Here is a 21342-nt window from a genome sequence, read left to right as displayed (position 1 = left end):
CCTACATTTCCCATTACATGTGATCTTATTTAGGCTGACTTAACAGACACCCATAGTGCTTTGTATGCAGGAAGAACCTTTCTGTTAACACTTTGTAACCTGGTTTGTCCTGATAAACACATACTGAAGCAGACGAATGGGAATATTCCCTCTCCCCGCAGTAAAGCTCGAGTCTTTATATAAGAGATAATCCTGGATCATAGTGGCAGTTTAGATGGCAGATTATCTGTCATGAGGCTTGTATTACTTTCATTCAAGCCTTTATATTTGTAATGTGGAGTTTGTCTTGAAACGTGTAAATCTACAGTCAATCCCACTGAATGTGTGTGGTTCATAATGAGAGTGGCTTGTAAGAGTGACAACAATGAATGCACATGAACCTTCTTGTGGTTATTTGTTTCCCAGGTGTGACTTGAGCTAAACCAGGCTACATGAAATATGTAGGAGGATGTAGGTCTATAGAGTCAGGGCAATACAAGCACCAAGGTCTGTTTTGTAATAATAGTTCCTCCTCAATGAAATATTTATGCAGCTAAATTGAAGTCAAACATCATTGTTTGTCTGTCTACCTTATACACACTCATTCCTCTTTCATTGCGCATGAAGTGCACAGACTTCATTTTTGAAATTGCTTTCCTGTTTAGAAATCAATTTACTCATTGTATACTCTTCATCCACGGGGGTGCTGTGCCAATCTCAGCTGACATAGGACAGTATACCCTGGACAGTTCGGTATACTCTTCAATTTACAATATATTCTTCTTGCCTCCATGTGTTCACTGTTGCTCCTTTACTGTTTTTTGCACATTGCTTTTCTTCATGTTTTCATTCTTCTGCTCAACTGTTCTTAAACGTCTTTAATGATTGTTATATTAACCCTTAAATTGTTAATAATCGGAAATCATTGCACCAGTAACACATGTGGCTTCATCCAAAGACAGGATGGCAGCAGACTGTAAAATATCAACACTGCAGAACCAAATTTGGGCAATCAGCTTTCTCCATCAAAGGAAGTCACATCTGGAATTCAATGCCTAATGAAATAAAACTGATAAAAGATTTAAAAACTTTTACTGTAAAGGTCAAAAACTGTTCCCACTTTTGATAGGTAGTCTCAATAAGGTCAAACTGTTATGAAGTGCACGAGTGTGTGTGTGTGTGTGTGTGTGTGTACATTGTATTATGTAGATGAGAAAGAGGTCTTATGTACTGGTGTTTATTGTTTTATATTATTGTCATTTTTACTATATATGTGATTGTCTTTATTTCTGAAAAGCCCAGCCAGGGACAGGAGTTGCTAGCAAATTGCTATATATACTCTTTGGGTAGATATCAGATGCACTTTATTTCCACTATATCTCACTGCATTGTCCCTGATAAATAAATATTAATTGAATTGAATAAACATTTAATTAATAATAATTATTCAACGGTCTGTCTAAAACTCTATCACATCCTCTCAAACTAAAACTCCCCCAGGATGCGAAACAACAGTAATTGCTCGTATGGGTGAACTCTCTTGACTCAGTTGAGAAGCTTTGTTTGACCACGTGACGTATGAGGATCTAGGAAGTGTGACGGCATATAGCAAATCACTACAATGAGACAGCCGGTGAACGAAACTGTAAATAACGTCACAATAGAGGTCTAAAGAAATATACTTATACTTTTTTTGTTTTAAAATATCTGTCAATATACCCGTTGCCTTTAAAGAGCTTCATTGATCTTTGGAGTTCCTCTTCAGAGTGAAGTACAGCCCTTGAAACAAACAAAGCTAGCTAGCATTAACTGAAGTGGTGAAGCTGGTTATCAGCCGCAGGCGTGACGCGTCTCCCCCCCAGAGGAAAAGACACCACACCGCTGTCGGTGTTTCAGGGTTGCTGAGCGTATTTTCCGGTAAATGAGCTCAAATCTACTCGTGGTGTCACTGTTTATTTTGAACGCCATCGTTTGTTTTCACACCCGGCGGCTCGCCCTCTCCGATCGCCTTATAATGTCGTGGCAGTAGCTGTTTTGACTGCGTAAACCACGGCAAACACGGATGTTAGTCCCTTCGCCACCTGTAAATCATCACGGAACTAGCCGAGGCGAACAGACGCCTCGCCGTGTCAACAGAGCCGCTCACAGCCAGCTGACATCACTTCACGACTCCTCGTCCACGCTGGTGAGCAGCAGTCGAACATGGAAGATGAGCTCTTCGACCAGATTGTGTCCGTGTTCCAAACGTTGGTGTCGTGGATCGCCGCCGGAGCGATGGTGTTCGGCGGTGTGGTGCCCTACATCCCGCAGTACAGAGACATCCGCCGGACACAGAACGCAGAGGGCTTCTCCTCCTACGTGTGCCTGGTCCTCCTGGTAGCGAACATCCTCCGGATCCTGTTCAGGTAACAGATTATGTCCACGTATGCTCTCTCACACCAAATCTCACCAGCTTTTAATATCATACGATGATACTTCATTGCCACAACCTGTCTGAAATTTGTCCCAAAACAACTACAGACACTACAGCATTACAATCACCCAAAACTAGGCATGGGTCATACCACTTTTTGGGTCCAATAATACCAATATCACATACCGATATTAGTCTGATACAGTTATTTTAGACCATTTTTGACAAATTTGTGCCACGTCATTTCAAAGACACAGTTCAACTGTCTAACAAATGTTGTTCTCCCAAAAATAAGAAATAAACAACCCAAACATGACTCTAATAAAGTGCTTTTTCTGATAGAAAACGGATGGTAATGGTCTGTATTCATGGTTCAGGGCATGGTTAGGGTCAAAGGCAATGTTCTTAGTCAGTCTCAACGTGTTATTGTGGTTTCATAAAGTTTTTCAACTGGTTGACCCATGATCTTTGAGCAGATTTTCATTCGATGAAGCAGTTTTGATGTCACAGAAATGAGCAGATATTTGTATCACATGCTCTTACAGTACTGCAGAACACTAATGACCACAGGGGTATAAATCAAACAAAGAACTTGTTTACTTGCCCCAAAAGACCTAAGGCGTCAGAGGAAATAGATCCTTTCTTTTGTCTTTTTGCAGACCAGTTTGGCTACAATTTCCTTAGTAAAGCACCTAAAAGGGTCAGAGTGTGGAAGGAAATAGTTTCCACTGCTAAGTGGCAATTACTAGTGACATCACACACAAGAATGTGAATTCCTGTTTTGACATCACCTTCAACCAGGCACCTATTGGACCATATCGACTTTCAATCATACCGATGTGCTTTGCTTTATTATCTGTATTCAATAATAGGAACATCATTTACAAAATTCACATACTGTTCTATTGAACAAGACCTCTAACTAGTAATTGAAACCATCAACTACTCACAAGAATGTTTACTGACATTATAAATTAAGTTAGAAATAGGCTAATTTTCCCATAGACCATCATTCAAATAGGGAAATAGGGATCATTGTCTAATCTAGACTTACCAATAGAATGAGCTAAATCTATCACTGGTTACCTTCAAGTAGATAGTTCATAAAAGACCAGAGAATCCTATGCATTTTTTTTCTTTTTCATTTTCTGACCCATGATGAATACTGTCGAAAGAGCTGTCCTCCTGTTGTTGTGTTTACCCAGGCACAGTTAAACAACAACAACAAACAAACAAACAAACTTACTTTGTCTCACAATGGCAGGCAAGCTTGTGCTCTTTGCAATTTATTAACTTTGCATAGCCCCTTGAACACTGACAATTAGAGAACAAGAAATTACAAAACAGGATGAAAAACCCTAGTAAGATTATCTCCTCCAGTTCAGTACCATGTATGTGTATATAAGTAATGGTAAAGCCACGTGATGTTAAATGTTGTCATAAGTTTACCCACAATTCTGTCTCTGTGATTCAGATTTGGCCGCTACTTCGAGACGCTGCTGCTGTGGCAGAGCTTCATCATGATCGCCACCATGCTCATCATGCTCAACCTGTGCACCAACGTCCGCACGGCCACTGAACTCAACACCAAGAGACGCTCATTCATAGGTCAGAAACTCTCCACACGCTCCCTTTACACCACAGTGCAGATAAAGCTCATTGACACCAGCACTGCAAGAGTGAAAGAGTGAGCGCATGTCCATGAATAGAGTGGATACTGTATGTAAGAGTGACAGAGTTGTGGCTGTGTATGAGAGTATAAATATGCCTGAGAGTGAGTCGGGGTGAATCTGTGCAGACTGGGTGTGAGAGAGAGAGAGAGAGAGAGAAAAGGCATCGTGGTAATACACTGCCTGGCCAAAAAAAAAGTCGCCACCTAAAAAAAAGGGTCACATCGTTGGACCGCCTATAGCTTTGATTACGGCACTCATTCACTGTGGCATTGTTTCCATAAGCTACTGCAATGTCACAAGATTTATTTCCGTCCAGTGTTGGATTCATTTTTCACCAAGATCTTGTAATGATGATGGGAGAGTCGGGCCACTGAGCAAAGCCTTCTCCAGCACAACCTTAAAGATTCTCAATGGGGTTAAGGTCCGGTCTCTGTGGTGGCCAATCCACGTGTGAAAATGATGTCTCATGCTCCCTGAACCACTCTTTCACAATTTGAGCCTGATGAATCCTGGCATCGTCATCTTGGAATATGCCCATGTCATCAGGGAAGAAAGAAGCATTGATGGAATAATCTGGTCATTCATTATATTCAGGTAGTCAGCTGACCTCATTCTTTGGGCACATGATGTTGCTGAACCTAGACCTGACCAACTGCAGCAACCTTTTGCTGGTGACTTTTTTTTTGGCCAGGCAGTGTATGTAACCCTGCCTCACATCCAGTGTCACTGACCACAGGGCGACTTCTTTATAGGGGTTACTTTTTTCAATACTTAAAAATACAATTTAAGTTGTAAAATGAGTCCAAAGTTCTCAACCAAACCTTTCAATAATTGCATTTGGCTCTGGTTTGTGTCAGATACAAAAACCGAGGCAGAGCAGTTCACAATCCTTTGCTCCTGTACTCGGTCGTGACAAGATAATTGGGTAATATGGTTTGGTGTCCAACCCTACTCCTTAACTTGGTCATGTTTAAGGAATTTAAATACTTGCACAGGAGATGCACCTATCATCAAAAAAGCCACTCAGCTACACTGAAGGTGGTTGTCTCTGTCTCTAACATGGTGTTCTCGATGCTTTTGTTTATGCAGTAAGAACAAACAAGCATAATTCATGGTTTTATAAAGTTTATAAAGCATTCAAATTGTTTGGATTCAAAGGCAGGTGACCTTTTTAAGTAGTTGATAAATGTCTCTGTTGAGTGTAACATATTTCTGAGCATGAAAGAATACTTGGAAGTTTAAAAAATATAGTAGATTTTGAGCTTTTCTTCTGCTCAGTCAATGCTGAACCTACAGTTTGCCTCATAAGTGTTTCTTAAGGTTATTCAGGGACCCAAATATTGTAATACTAGATGCTGTTTGTTCCATTTACATGTATTTACACTGCACCTCTCCTTCTGGGACAACTGTATACTCCCAGAAGCAATGTGCTTTGTAAATGAGTTGTAAATATCCACAGGACGATTACACTGCAATCATAGACAAAGCAATCAAATTGTCTATGTTAGGAAGGACTATGCTGGTGTAGTTTGATTGATGGTGGCTAACATGACCAAGTCCTGTTAGTCAAACCAATTGTGCAACACCACTTTGTTTCAACTGTGCTTTAAAGCTGTTTAGAAAAGTACAGACAACAAAAACCCAAAAGTCTCTTGCCCCTCTCTCTGTCAATAATCACTTACATAAGTGAGTAGGAATTCAGATAATCAGTCGTTTCCACACTCAGTCAACTGGATAATCAGGCGTCGGCTCTGGACCTGCTGAAAAATGAAGAAAACCAAGCTCTTTGTTTTTCTTTCCCTGTTTATGTTCATTTTTTGTCTGTAGCAACAGACAGTAAGGACGAGGAGGTCAGAATCCCTAAGCGACTCTTTCTGGGTATGTACAGAACTTACTGTGTCTGCCATGAAACATCAGTTGTAGTTCATCTGCCTGTCCCTCTCCATCTGTGTGTGTGTGTCATGCATGACGACAGCCCAGTGTCGCTGTGCTTGTTGCCCAGCCGGCGTTAACCTATGGTGACTAACACCGTGTACAACATGTTTACATAGAGCATGTGGTGTCACTGAGATTCACCTTCTCACCTTTCCAGCCACTGCTGTGATGCTTTCAGTGCATGTTACCCTGCTGTCACGCACACACACACACACACACTTTCACTTACAAAAACTGGAGGATGTGGTTTTTGCATGTTTTATGAGGATTCATTCACTCGCTCATTCAGATCAGTCATTAGTCTAATTAGAGTAGTGGACTAATCTGTTGATTGTAGTTGCTCTCTACTCACCACTTAATGACTTTCATGCTTTTGTTTTTTGCAGTTTGATGTGTAAAAAAGTTTCTGATTATAAGCTCTCCTATACCCTAATATTTGTTTGTGTGTATATTGATGATTAAATGTCAAAAAACAAAAAGGTTCCACCCACCACTCCCAGAAAAAAAGAGATTTTTTTCAGTGCAACAGCCAGTATGTGGACACTTTTTGCCTTTTGTCATTTGTCAGTCCTGGTTTGTTAAAATTGGATGTGCCTGCCTTTGAACACTTAATACATTGACGATGAATCCTGCGCATGTTTATCTTATCTTGCCCTGAACTGTGAATGTAATCATTTTTACGAATGCCTAATTGTTTGGTAATTACTTTTACTTCTGTGTTGTCTTTTAACATCCTTAAAACAACTTTAGGATTCAATATAATCCTCCTGTATTATAGAGAGGTGAAGAAAAAAACTGTAGTTAACTATTATAAGTCTGTGTTTGTTGAAATCATCCACTGATCAGTTAACATTTGACTTCTTAAATTCTCTGGAAGGACATTGCCATTGCTTATATGTGCACTATGGAGTAGAGATGCAGTATTAGTGAAGAAAAGGCTGTTATCCCGTTGTCAGACACTAGATGGCAATAGGAAACTATGTTAGTATGGTGTGAAAAGGTACAGTGTAGACTTGGCTCAGTGTTTGTATAAAAAATGATGACACATGCATGCAGAATTATTTGGCATTAAATGTTCTTTTGTAGCCTATTGGATGTTTTAGATCAATTTCTGATCAATGAGCAGAAAAACATCCACCAGTACTGTGGGTTGCAGTGCTTCTGTCCGTCTGTGTGGACTAGCAGCAGGATATCTGCTTGTCTTTGTGGCCCAGGTGCGATTGCGACTGACCCACTTTGCCCACATGTTGAGGCTGGTACCAGAGTGGCTCTAGCTCCTGTGAACATCGACGAGTGAGCTCTGCCAAGCAGCATAATGTCAGAAGTGACAGAAGGCGCAGTGTTTGCCGGTCTGCACCTGCTCAGTGATCTACAAAGTGCAAATATCAAGGGAAGGAGGAGCATCTTGTACTCCTGTTGTTGACTGAAAGCATGGAAACGCTCGGGTGGTAGGAGGAAGAAATAAAAAAACAACTGAAGCAGAGCTGTGGATTCAGAGAAAGAGCTTCACTCAGAGGGGAGTAGCAGTTGTGGTTGGTTTGAGAGCTGCTGGGCGGCGGTAAGATCAGAGGTGTTGTGATGAGAAAGCAAATAAATGAATTCCTTCATTCGATCTTCAACTGAGGGTTCACGGGGGCGCTGGTGCCAATCCCAGCCGGGTACACCCAGTCCATCACAGGGCCACATGGAGACAAACAAGCATCACACTCACACCTACGCTCAATTTAGAGCCTCCAAAAAGCAAGTGACTTCACAGTATAACGAAGCGGTGCTGGCGTCAGTGTGCAGCTTTCCTCAGTGACTCATCATCTTAGTGTTGTTGTTTAGTCAGCAGGAATGATTGCTAACCTACACTTTTCTCTGATTGGTCAATCTGCTGCCTTTTATGTATGCTCTTACCCTTAAGGTAGCGTTTGTTTGTTCTCAACGCGACAGAGCCATTATCACACCATGAGCTTCCATCAAACAGCTGGACATTTGTACCCAATGAGAAAAACACAATGCTGTTCACTGAGACATTGTCCCTCTTAATTTGGAAGCTGGAGAGCACGTGTTGTGCTGTAAGTACAATCACACAGTCTTTTGTTTAAGTTTCAGTGCTTGTGTCATAGCAACTCACTGTGATTTATGGGGAAGTTTATACAAATCTCAGATCATTGTCTGTGTGGACACTTGCATTAGAGTCGGAAATGCTTGTGCTCACTCAGCTGCAGGTAAAGAAGTTTGGAAAGACAAACAGTTGTTTTCCTGGCAGTGACGGAGGAAAAACAAAATTACTTTGTGTTACTTTATAATCCTGAAAAGTGGGGAACCCTGATTGGATTTTTTGAAAGTCCTGCAGCCTGAAAATTAATTTGTTTCAGCAAGTAAACCACGCAATAAGACTCTGCGTAATGATTGAATAGTCTGTATGCAAACTCCGTGTGCCCCCACTGTTTCACACTCCTGGGTTGTTTGCTTGTTTGTTCCAAAGAGGCTGTAGCTTTGGATTTTATCACCACATTATTTCAACTCAGTGCAACCTTCACATGATTGTATTTTAGATTACAGCTGGGAAAGCGTCTGTGAATATAAATCTCTCAAGCCTCAAGGTTTTTTTCCACAGAGAAAAACAAAATGGATGCATATTATTTAGTTCTAGTGCTAATGTTAGCCATAGCTATCATATAATATATGCACAATATAACATTTTTCATTATACAATGGGCACTTGAAGACAAACTAGATTTTGTTCTTTTGTATTTTATTCTTAAACTTATTTGTATTTGTGTATCTAACTTTAAAGTATGTCCGTCTTATATTTTGTGGTTTAGAGAATTTTACATCTATAGATTATATCTAACTGTGGGTAACAAAAATAAGTCTAGCTTTTTGATGTCGCACCTTTAAAAACACAAGTTTGAGAAGTGCAGGTTCCTCCTCGGCATAAACTAGGGAAATGCAAAGGCAATTAAATAGAAAACACCCAGTGTCAATGTAAACGCGATCAAAATATAGCAGACAGCATCACATAAAAGCAGAAATAAAAAATAAGATCAAATGACACAAACAACATGAAAAGCAGTAAATCAGAACACATTTTATGGCTTTTGTTAAAAAATCAAACAAACGAACAAGCGCACTGCCAAGACGAGCAGAATAAATTGTGCAGTTGCGTTGATTATGTCATCATGATTGAGTGGTGCTTTTGTACCGCAGACATCTTGATGTAGCGATGGTGCACAGCTACATGGCGGTACACAACGTTTTCCCTTTCTTTCATCCGTCTGGTAATGGCTCGTTCCTCATCTGTGTCTCACAGGGATTTTGTATCCGTAGCATCATTGGGATGGCATCTAAAATTAAATCACCTTACACTCTGTAGTGGCACTCACCCCCCCATCACCCCCCATCCCCTGTGGTCTGGTGGGGTCTTTGACATAGCATTTGGTTAACGCTGAGGGTTTTTTTTTTTGTAAACATTGTGCAAACACCATTGATTCTTTAGTAAATGTCATCTTCTGCTATGAAGGGTGAGTCTCGGCAGGAAGCAACAATTAACAGAGTGGAATGGTTCCACTCCGTGCTGGACGTCCTAGGGCTTTACCGTTACAAACTTTACCAAACTGTACCGTGATGGAAACACGGCATATAATAGCCCTTTTTAACTCTGCATTGTTCGGCTTGATTCTTGTGTCAGACGTCTCTTCCTGTGACGACACTCTCACTAATCAGTGGCCGGCAGTTTGGCGACGTCACGCAGAGTATCGCCTCAGCAGTTACTAAAAAAGTACCTGGTACCAGGTATAATGCTAATAGAAACGCAACTTAGCCGTGCCGAGGCGAGGTGAGTCGAGCCGGTGGAAACGCGCCAAAAGTAAAAATGTCTGTAAACATTTATCTGAGGTCTGATGATAAAGCATGGCACATATCAGTGGGAAGCTGTTCTCGTCCTATAAACTGTATTTATTAGACTTATTGTGATAATTATGGATCAAGACTGGAAAATACTTGATTGTTTTAAGGTATTGGCCATGGTGATGAGCCCTACATGTAGTCTGTGTGGAAGTGCAGAGACTTGCAGTGATTTAGCTTTGCATTGGAAGCCTGTTAGTCATTTTGAAAAAACCTCCCTGTCCAAATGTTGAATTCTAAGGTTCAGTTTTCCAGGCTGTTATAACCGTCTTTCATTATAATGCTCCTTTCCTCCTCCTACGGGTGCCTTTGAGTGACAGCGAGCCATTATTCCAGTTACCTCCGCAGACTTTTCCACGGCCTCACTCAAACTGACTGGGAGCAGTTGGTAAACAAGCATTTGAAATCTCCAACACTGACCTGAGTCTTCCTACACATGCACCACATCTCTGTGGAACTTCAAACTGAGCTGTGTGTGAGGTGTTTGTCCACTACGGGGAGTCTGCTGTGTGTGTGTGTGTGTGTGTGTGTGTGCGCGCAGCTCCAGTTTGTTCCCACACAGCTCCGCAGCTACTCGGTGCAGGGATTAAAGAGGAGGAGGAAAATGCCCCAGGGTACACAAGTGGCTCAGAAGGAGATGGTGTGTGGCAGAACATGTCTGAGGTACTGTGCTGAGATAAACATACCTTAGGGGTCAGTGTGGAATGGAGTGGCACACTGCTCTGCCCACAAGATGCTGTTTTTACACAGAAAACTGCTCAGATGTGGAGGCAGAGGTGTGCACTCACATCCTCCTGTCTTCTGCTGCTGCAGTATTTCACCAGACAACACAAAAAAACCTGCACATTTAAAACTTTAAGAGGATTTAAGGGGTGATTACAGCACTGGAGTTGGGGAGTTCAAGTATTGGAACAGGAAGTATCTGCCATATTTTCCAAATTATATAACTAGTGTCTGTTCTTTTCTGTCCAAAGGTTTCTGTTTGGTGCCGTCTTTATTCTCATATTTTATCCATCTCATTTGATTAGAGTTCATTTTTCTTTTCTATTCTTTGAACCACAACTTTAACGTGTACCACCTGAATATCTGTTCATGTTATCTGCTTGGATAGCGATTACATACATCCTTTCTAAATTCTCTGTCATATGAGAGTACGCCTCCTGCTGGAGACACCTGCATTACATTTGTACTCGCTCCTCTCATCTGTCAGAGTAATGAGATAATGGTCTTTATTACTTGGTCGGTGACCTGTAAAGTGGTCAGTTACAGCACTTTTTACAGTGGCACTCTCGGATACTATGAGCCCACTGTAATATATCCAGTAAATAGGATATAATGTTACATCTAACTAAACATTCACACAGCTCTCCTGAGTGATTTCAGACACAGCCTTGGCCAAACAACTCAGCCAGCTGGAACACACTTTGATAGCCTCCTCTTTAGCAGGCGAGCAAACTGTAGCAGAACAAATGTCAGCGCAGCTGCTAGGTGCTAACACTGTGTGCACATGCATCCTACGCGCGCTCACGCATCATCAGCCATGCATTTTGTACAGTGTTTCATATGTTTGGCGTGAAGCTGTTCATGCCTTTAGCAGCCAGGCTGGAATCTGCTCCGTTGGCCTCGATTGCTACACCCAGTATTTGGCCGTTATCACACTGCACCAGCCCGGTGTTAGCTGGCCCCACACTCGCAGCTCTCAAAGCTCTGCTGCTACCAAGGTGCCAAAGCTACACCAGGCGGCTGCTGCTCCAATACCTACAGAGCAATCACTTCTTTATTGCACACAAAACAGCTTGTAATGGATAATTCTTAGATTTAATTCCACTCAGTCTTTTTTTTTACAGCATGCTGCATTGTGCTGCCAAACTGACAAAGGGTTTGCCCTGGTAAATCTTGTGTGGTGTGTGTGTGTGTGTGCTCTTTGAGTTTAATTCACTTACTTTCACTCGTCTGTCGGAACAGAATGATTTGGACTGGCTCAATATTTCAAAGCCAGTTTAGCTTGCATGCATTCATGCCTGCCATGGGTTTTCATTTAGAAATGCCATCCAAAATGTCAGAGTCAGTCGCCGTTCATTTTCAAATGAAACAAAAGTTTAATTCGATGAGAAAGTCAAATGTCATAAATCCTGGTATTTTCAACTTTTAACGTCATCGGCTGCTGACATTGGTGTCATTTAGGCAGAGTGATTAGTGGTGCTGTTAAACAATGCTCTGTATCTCTCAGTTTCCTACACAGGCCTTTACAGTAGACCTCCGAGAACGTAGACGCGCCTCATTTAAACTTGACTTAATCAGCTCAATTGCATGCGAGACATCCCAAATCCCATTTAAGATAAAGCGACGCAGCCATGATTAGATTGTCATGAGTAGCTTTTTCAATTTCCTCCGCTCTCACATTAAAACCAGCAGCTACAAATGAACTCTTTCCACTGCACTTGTACCATAATGTCTTCAATTTTCTTTTTTGTACTGTTGCTTATTGTACTTATTCCCTTGTCTGCTACAGTTGCCGGAATAATCAATACTCCTGCTGCAGCATTGAGACACAGTATTATCACAGTATGAGTAGTATTGGCCCTGTTGCTTATTATGGGATGCCAGTGATGCTGTCCTCAGAGTCTATAGTCTATATCATTCATTAGTATCCAGATTTTCACCTGGCTCATTATTACCGTGTTGAAAGTTACTGTAACTTGATCCGACTGTCACCTTCCCTCAGGGCTCTTCACTACCTTCACTCAACGCTTCCTCCCTCGAGAGCCTGCGTTTACGAGCTTCTGTTCTGCGAGAATCTGAATGAGAACACATCCAAGTGTCTTGAGGCTTGAGCGAACAGCCTATTTGTAGCTGTGTCATGTAGTTTTCGGGTTGTTTTTTTCCCTCTTAATACATGAAGGGAATTGTGGGAGTCGGGTGAAAATTCACAGCTCGGGTGTTAAGTCAGTTAAAAACGAGTTTTTTCCCGTCCTTTATTCACTAGGTACTGCTCAAACCAGACAAGTGCTGGGATTTGAGAAGTGAGGAAATTGCAACTGCAGTTGAAAGTATGATATTTAAGCAGAAACAAATGTATGATTTACATTTTTGTTCACTTTAAGGGTCACATTATTCACTTAGAATAATAAATGTCACAATTAATGGGGCAGAATATTATAAAATGTACTTCATTTTAATATCCTTGATAGAAGAAACATAGAAGATTAACCTTGTTTTTCCTAGTTTTTAAATGTCATTTCTGTTGACTTGGCTCCTTTTTAGACTTTGACTGGAACTACTTCTGGCTGTGGACTCGTTTCCTGGACTACGTACAGTGTGTGCTGGCCTTCACGCTGGTGGCGGCTTACGTCACCTACGTGCTGCTGGACTCAGCGCTGTTCGTGGAGTCTCTGGGCTTCCTGGCCGTTTTCACCGAGGCGATGCTGGGCACGCCGCAGCTCTACTGCAACTATCAGAACAAGTCCACTGAGGGCATGAGGTATGGATTTAATACTGAACACAATTAACTTTATATTCACAGATAACTTCATTTATTCTTTGAGCCACAGTAGGAGCAGCTACTGTTTATGGTCAGGGCATAGAATGACACTGTAGGCAAGTCTGATTTATCTATGTTTTATTATGTTTTGCCCACGTTTTGGTACTGAAACACAGTGAAAGGAAAAAAGGAATATTTAACACTCTCTCCTGCATATCTTTTAATGTTTGATTATTGCTGCCCGAGCCGCTCCTTTGCCCGTCAACATGTTCACATGAGTCACAGTGAGAGATCCAGGAGCTACATTTTCCAATTGACAACCAATGATTAAATATATTAGAACTCATGGGCTGTCAGCCTACATCTCAGACATTCAGGTCGCAATTATCAAAAAAAAAGTTTGTAGAACATCGCTCGGTGGAACACTCTTCAAATGCAGAGGAGTTATTTACTGGCCCAGTTTTGGGGGCCTTTGATGATCATTTCCCACCAAGTCATTCAGATGTAAATTAAAACAAAGCCCGTTGTGTCAGTGATTAAGCACAACATCTTTGTCCTGATGACTGTTGTTTTATTTAAGAGTGCCACTTCCTTCCATCAGAGGCAGCTCTGACGGTGTGTGTGTGTGTGTGTGTGTGTTGTTCCTGCAGCACGCACTTGACTCCAGTGTATATATAATGTCACACATGTGATCATTACCACTGACTGACATGTGCTTATTAAGTATTTCTGGCACCTGTCGAGTAGGAAGTAAGGAACGGTGATCCTGACAACTCATTATTATTCATAACATGATGGCTGGCTCTCTGAAGTTTCTCTAAAAATCAATATGGTAATGGGGTATTGTGACTCGGGGTTATTTATTGCCTGTGTATCATTTTTGGCTCATTAACGTTGATTTGCATCAAGTCTCAGGCTGTAATTAGGGACTTTTTTTAAAGCAAAATCAGATAGAATAGCACTGCATTTACCAGAAAACAATGAGACATAAATAGCTTTAGAGGGACTTGACAGCACATTAATGTGATGAAAATCACAAAAAGAGAAATGTAATACAAAAGATTAAACAGATAATGTATTTATTTATTAAATGACGTGCGACTCAGAAGTTGACCCCCAACGTCTTAAGGTGAAAACAAACGAGGTTCTTAGGAACCCGTCTGTTAACAGCACGGCGAAACAAAGACGCGTTATTTCACTAAAGCCTGTCTTCACTGGGAAATGATAAAATCAAGTGCCTCATATAGTGGTGAAGGGAACATGACACCCAGATGGACACGCTCATTTTCAACCCTTGACCGGAGCATCACTGTGACACGCGCGGCACAGGGATGTCTCTGTCGGTAGTTTTCACCAACAATTTCCATGTGTTCAAGCAGAGCTCCAACGCTATGGAATAGACTGAAATATTTACTTCTCCTGTGACTATAAAAATATACTCATCAACAGTCTCCTCCACTGTGTCGTCTACGGCTAACATATGAATAAGTGCAGCCAGAATGAAACATGAAGCCTCAATGTCAGTTCTTTTGTCTTCCCCGCAGCCGTCAACCCGTGCAGATAAAAGCTGCCATAGAAGCCAGAGGACATTATAATTTCCCAGCTCTGTGTGTTGCCTGTGTTCACCCTCTGAGTCTGGCAAGCTGTTGTTTCTGGGTTTACTCTACCACAGCACATCACCCAAGGTGTATGTGTGCACGCGAGTGTGCGGATGTTTACGAGTTGACCGTAAGATCCTTCAAAGTGACACAGTTTTGCTTTTAAAGTGAATTTGAGTTTGAGCCTTGGTGCAGACGTGTTTTTGAGCTGACACGAGAGCTAAAGCCGAGTGCTCTTTCCTGTAAGTGTGTTTCATTTATGTGGATGAGCGTCACACTGACTTCATCCTTATTAATGGTGCGGCCCACGTGCCCCCACAGTCTAGCCAAGAGTCACATTGTAAATGTTGGATCATCTTCCCAGACCCACAGTGGAAACCTTATTCACCAAGTGGATGGAGTCAGCGCAGTGTAACAGCGGCAGGTTGGAATTAATCATGTTGGCCGTTCCGGTGTGTACACACACACACACACACACCGGACGGCACCAGCACACACTGTCAGACAGGAGACGGCAGCAGTTTTCATAATGAAATATGAATGAGTTCAGCGGATGAGTTTTCCCTTCTGTCTCGCGAGGACGTTGCATTTGTGTGTTAATTTGCACCCCAGGTTTTTCTGTTAACCCACCGGATGCTGTGTGACTCAGTAAGTGCTCTGTTACCACTGTGGATGCTAGGAAACTTAGATTAATGCCACACCAAGTATTGTTAATATGTTGATGATGCAATTTCCTTTCCCGTCCAACACTAGATTTATGGAACTCCAGTGTCATTTTATCGCCCTGCTCTTTCTTCTCTCTCCTCTTTTATATGATATATTGCATTTGATTTCCCCACCAAATATAACATCCAGGACCACTGGTGTGATTATTATTACATTGTGGATTTTTCAGCTGTGACCCCAAGGCAATGCATTTAGACATTTGTTAAAAATGATGCTCGGTTACTACTCTGTATTTGTTTCCCTCACTTTGTGATGTAGTGACATCACCTCAGTTGGTTATTAGTCTGAACAGCATTAGCAGTTGGTCCTAATGCGATGTTTTCTGTCTTTTCTGTCACATCCACCCCGTGGGCCCTGACCTTTCACAGACTCTGCTTATTGCGCTGACAATCTGATGCAGTTATGAAACCCACATTAGCTCGTAATGCAGTCACTGCAAGCGCAGACCTCTCAATTTACAGAACCTTCAATGCCACCATGGAAAGGATAAAGAAAATATAATTCATTTACATTAAAGCAGATTATGAATTATGGTATGGTCATTGTTATTGGGGATGGTCTTGTTTGTATTTCTTAATTAGTTACAGCAGACATAAATTGAGCAAAAAATGAAATCGAGCTGTTATTATAGCCCAATTTGTCTTTTTATTTTTTGTAATGTACTTTATTTCTATAGCCCACAGTTGACCAAAGCAGACAGTAAAAAAAAATTCATCAAACAAATCAAAGCATGAAAATACCAAATAAAAACGCACAGGAATAAAAAGCCAACTGAAAGAATAAAAAGGTTTTATATCATTTCACCTTTTGAGCACAAGTTAACCTAATGAAGATTGAGTAGTGATATGTGTGCAGTCACAAAATAGTTGTCGATTAATTTAGTAATCGATTAATAATCGAATCATCGATTAATCGTTTCAGCTCTAGTTGAAATGCGATGTATTAACAAATTTCACAAATTTTAATCCGATTTTAAAACATTTGAGTACTTTTGGCTCAAGCGTGTTTATATAGTTGGTGAATATGGGTGAAAATCAGATTGTCTTATAGGTCGTGCTGAAAACAAGGATGTAAGACACTCTCATAGCCATACATTTTAAGATAGTAATGGAAAAAAGCAGCGTAAATGCTCTGTGTTCTAAGGGCTAAACCAAGAGCAACTAATATAAAACATGTGGCTGTTGTGTGTGTGTGTGTCCATGTGTCTGTGCCTGTTTGTACAGTATGTGTGGAGTGTGAATACGAGGATAAGAGGGTGTTGACGGTTTTGTGTTAATAGTTTTTCAGGCTGCTGCTATAATTAGATTGTCCTGAGCCTCCAGAGGTTTACTGTGATACTGACCAGGCTGCCATAAAACAAATAAAATACAACAACACACACACAGAACACACACACACACACACACACATACACACACATCCGCAGACAAACACAAAACAGGAGATGGGACATCCAGACAGCTAACTGTAGCCCTATAAGGTTGAGCTCCAACCCAGTATGCTAGATAAAGAGTGCCAGAACCTTATTTAGACTGAAGGCTGCTCACACACACGACACTCACAGACATGATGCATTCCCTCGTCCCTTATCGTCCTAACCTTAACCATCTCAAGGACTTGCTGAAATAGCCTCAACATGTCCTATCACCAGAATATGTCCTCACAGCCTTGTAATGACATATGTACATACACAGCAGACGGAGAGAGAGCTGTGCTCGTGTAGATGGTGACGGGCCATCACCTCTGCGGCCGCTGTGATGAGCCGGGCTGTAGAACAGAGCAGCTGCAGTGGGTTCCTGCAGCTGGAGAACCCTCAGACCGTCTGTCCAAGAACGTTCACATGCCATCTGCTCACACCACGTAGGCGTCAAGAATGCACTGCATTTGGTTTGTGTTCCGTCCAGGAGGGAAGGAATCTCTTTGCTTCCTTTGTGTGTGTGTTAGTTTGTTTTCTGTTTAAAAAAACACAAATTAAACAGAATTTTGAGAAGGCGCTGGAATGAGAGACATTTGCACAGCCTCTTATAAAACACAACAACACAACTGAAAGCTAAAAGAATTGAGTTGTTGTTGTTTTTTCAGACTGGAAACTCAAAGGAAAAAATAATACTCAGCCCAGAGCTGATGTATTTATGTGGGTCAGGTTGCCCCAGTGTTTATTATCTTCACTTGTTTCAACGTTTGTCTTCTTTCAGTTAAACACGGAGCAAACATTGTGGAGTTGTATTTATTCTGAAGCACCACTTTCTCAAAACAGACACACGTCTCTTCTCCTTTGGTAAATGAGCTCCGTCTTTGGTCACCTCCAGTCCATCCCAGCTTAACACTTGATGCACAGTTGAACCACAGTCGGATCATTTAGTTTTGTGTGGATTGAAGTTTTTCTACAGTGAAACAGCTCCTGTAGTACTTTGCTATTTAAATATTGGTAGCTCAGCTCAGCACAGCCTATAAATAAATCCACATGCCTGTCCTTTAAAGTTTAATGTCTTTATTTTGTATTCGGAGCATATGCCAATGTTGTTTTTCGCAGCCTATTGTAGACGCGGTCTTGTCCAGTGCAGCTCGCTCTTCCCTGTTTCAGAAGAAGAACATGACAAATAAGGAGTCAGACATGTTGGCACCCTGTTCCCCCGGGTCCTTCCTGTGTTGACCTTTTATTACAAAACCAGCAGAAACTAATCAAACGAGCCTTTCCTCATTATTACCTGCAGGTAAACATTGTCATAACTCTGAGAGTAACCACCGAGAAACAGACAGGAAGAGACGAGGAAGGTTGTTTTTTTTCCCCCCACAGAGCTTCTTATAGGCAGAGATGAGTGTGAGGATGGTTGGTGGGTAGGGCAGAGAAATGAGGTGATGGTGGAAGGAGGTGGTCATAAGATTAATAGACGGGGAGAAACTGGGAAGCAGTTGTGGAGTGTGGGCTTAGGAAAAAGGCAAAGTATGTGAAAATAGAGCCAGAGGAATCATCCAAAGACACTGCTGAGAAAGAGCTGGTGAAGAAAATGAAAGTCACATTTATAAAAGAGATGGGAATAGCAAGATTTGTGCAAATTGGCCTCACAAATGAAAGGTGAAGCAGGAAGTATGAATAATGCAAGAGCCCATCTGACTGCAGAGCTTTCCACTGAAGAAGCTAAAACACAGGCCAGGCAGTCGGGGTATCACTGGTTGTGTGTGGGGGGGGCAGCAGCTCCAGATTACCTCTCATCCATTCTTTACATCTGTTAAGCCGCTTACAAAAACACAGGAAATCTGCTCACACAAAGACTCAGCCTGCCTCCTTTATCATAATGCTGCCATGTTCCCACCTGCTGCGGGAGTCAAAGCTTTGTGCTTTGTTCAGTGACATATTTATTGCCATCAGACGTCAGGACGCGTGACGATAATCAGTTATGAGTCTGTGGGTAATGGTTGAACCCGGCATTGATTAATGGTTATGACCTTATTGTGCGATTACAGCTGTGATTGATCCGTCTTCATTAAATATAGTGAGATGTGTGATGGACGCCAGTCTCTGGTTGTGGAGAACATGGGATAACACACACACACACACACACACACACACACACACACACAGGGAACATGTACAGACATGAGAGCGAAGCATTAACAGCAACCTCAGCAGGTCGCAGATCCCGTACACTGCACACGTCACCAACCTCTAACTGTATGTTGTGTCCACTGATAAGCACATTTAAGAGTGTGGATATGACGCTGAGTCTTTCATACATTGTGTTGTCTGCTGCAATTCTGCTGCTATGTCTTTTAAATAGGATTTGGCTTTGAAAATTTACATAACATATAACATACATAATATAGGTATATATATATATATATATATATATATACATATACACACACATATGTGTATATACAGTGCTCAGCGTAAATGAGTACACCCCCTTTGAAAAGTACTATTTTAAACAATATCTCAATGAACACAAAAACTATTTTCAAAATGTTGAATATATATAAGTTTATATAACATCTGTTAAACTTAAAACATGAAAGTAAGTTCAATAACATAACTTAGATTACACATTTTTCAGTTTTACTGAAATAAGGGCGATGCAAAAATGAGTACACCCCACAACAAAAACGACTAAACCTAGTACTTTGTATGGCCTCCATGATTTTTAATGACAGCACCAAGTCTTCTAGGCATGGAATGAACAAGTTGGAAACATTTTGCTACATCAATCTTTTTCCATTCAAGAATTATCTCTTTTAGAGACTGGATGCTCGATGGAGAGTAATCCTCAACTCTTCAGAATTCCCCATAGGTGTTTAATTGGGTTTAGATCAGGAGACATACTTGGCCACTGAATCACTTTTACCCTGTTCTTCTTCAGAAATCCAACAGTGGCCTTCGATGTGTGTTTAGGATCATTGTCATGTTGGAAAAGTGCACGACGACCAAAGGCACGGAGTGATGGTAGCATCTTTTCTTTCAGTATAGAGCAAAACATCTGTGATTTCATGATGCCATCAATGAAACGCAGCTCCAAGACACCAGCAGCACTCATGCAACCCCACATAAGGACACTGCCCCCACCATGTTTCACTGTAGGCACCATGCATTTTTCTTTGAATTCCTCACCTTTGCGACGCCATACAGTTTTGAAGCCATCAGTTCCAAAAACATTTATCTTGGTCTCATCACTCCAAAGTACAGAGTCCCAGTAGTCTTCATCTTTGTCAGCATGGGCCCTGGCAAACTCTAGGCAGGCTTTTATGTGCCTGGGCTTTAGGAGAGGCTTCCGTTGGGACGGCACCCATGCATGCCATTCCTCTGCAGTGTATGCCATATTGTGTCACGGGAAATAGTCACCCCAGTTTGGCTTTCTACTTCCTTGGATAACTGCAGTGAACTTGCATGCCGATTTTCTTTGACCCTTCTCATCAGGAGACGCTCCTGTCGAGGTGTTAACGTCCGTGGACGACCTGGACGTCTCTGTGAGATGGTTGCAGTTCCATCTTTTTTAAATTTTTCTACCACTTTTGCTACAGTATTCTGACTGATAAGTAAAGCTTTGCTGATCTTCTTGTAGCCTTCACCTTTGCGGTGTAAAGAAATTATTTTCTTTCTCAAGTCTTGAGACATTTCTCTTCCATGTGGTGCCATTGCTAACAACATGAAATGGGAAGGGGTTTATAGTCAACTGTCTGCTGGACACATGTGTGATGAATAGTTAGACTCACCTGTGGTTGATTATTGTTAAATTGGACATTTGTAGTCTAAAATTTAGCCTTGCTACAGAGACTTTCAGTGGGGTGTACTCATTTTTGCATCACCCCAATTTGAGTAAAACTATAAATTTTGTTCTCTAAGTTATATTATTATCCTTACTTTCAAGTTATAAGTTAAACAGATGTTAAATAAAACTTAGTCTTGTCAACATTTTGCAAATTGTTTTTGTTTTCATTGAGATATTGTTTAAAATGGTACTTTTCGAAGGGGGTGTACTCATTTACGCTGAGCACTGTATATACATATATACATATACATATATATATATATGTATATATATATATATGTGTATATGTATATATGTATATATATACATATACATATATACATATATATATGTATATATATATATATATATGTATATGTGTGTGTGTGTGTGTAAAACC

At 41.2% G+C, this 21342-nt stretch overlaps 1 protein-coding gene across 2 annotated transcripts in view; it reads left to right on the top strand.

The window, feature by feature from the left end:
* The first annotated feature begins 1200 nt into the window (after window positions 1–1200).
* Window positions 1201–21342, top strand: part of LOC131447567 (solute carrier family 66 member 2) — a 21531-nt gene continuing 1389 nt past the window's right edge. The window contains exons 1-4 of one of the 2 annotated variants that reach the window (XM_058619435.1): window positions 1201–2384; window positions 3867–4000; window positions 5893–5943; window positions 13159–13375. In XM_058619435.1, coding sequence (XP_058475418.1) covers window positions 2182–2384; window positions 3867–4000; window positions 5893–5943; window positions 13159–13375 — 605 coding nt within the window. In that variant the 5' untranslated portion in view covers window positions 1201–2181. The remainder of the gene's footprint in view (window positions 2385–3866; window positions 4001–5892; window positions 5944–13158; window positions 13376–21342) is intronic. The other variant, XM_058619436.1, reaches the window with a different exon arrangement.

The sequence above is a fragment of the Solea solea genome, chromosome 20, assembly GCF_958295425.1.
Source record: "Solea solea chromosome 20, fSolSol10.1, whole genome shotgun sequence".
NCBI classification, from domain to species: domain Eukaryota; kingdom Metazoa; phylum Chordata; class Actinopteri; order Pleuronectiformes; family Soleidae; genus Solea; species Solea solea.
This window is presented reverse-complemented; position numbering and strand designations above follow the sequence as displayed.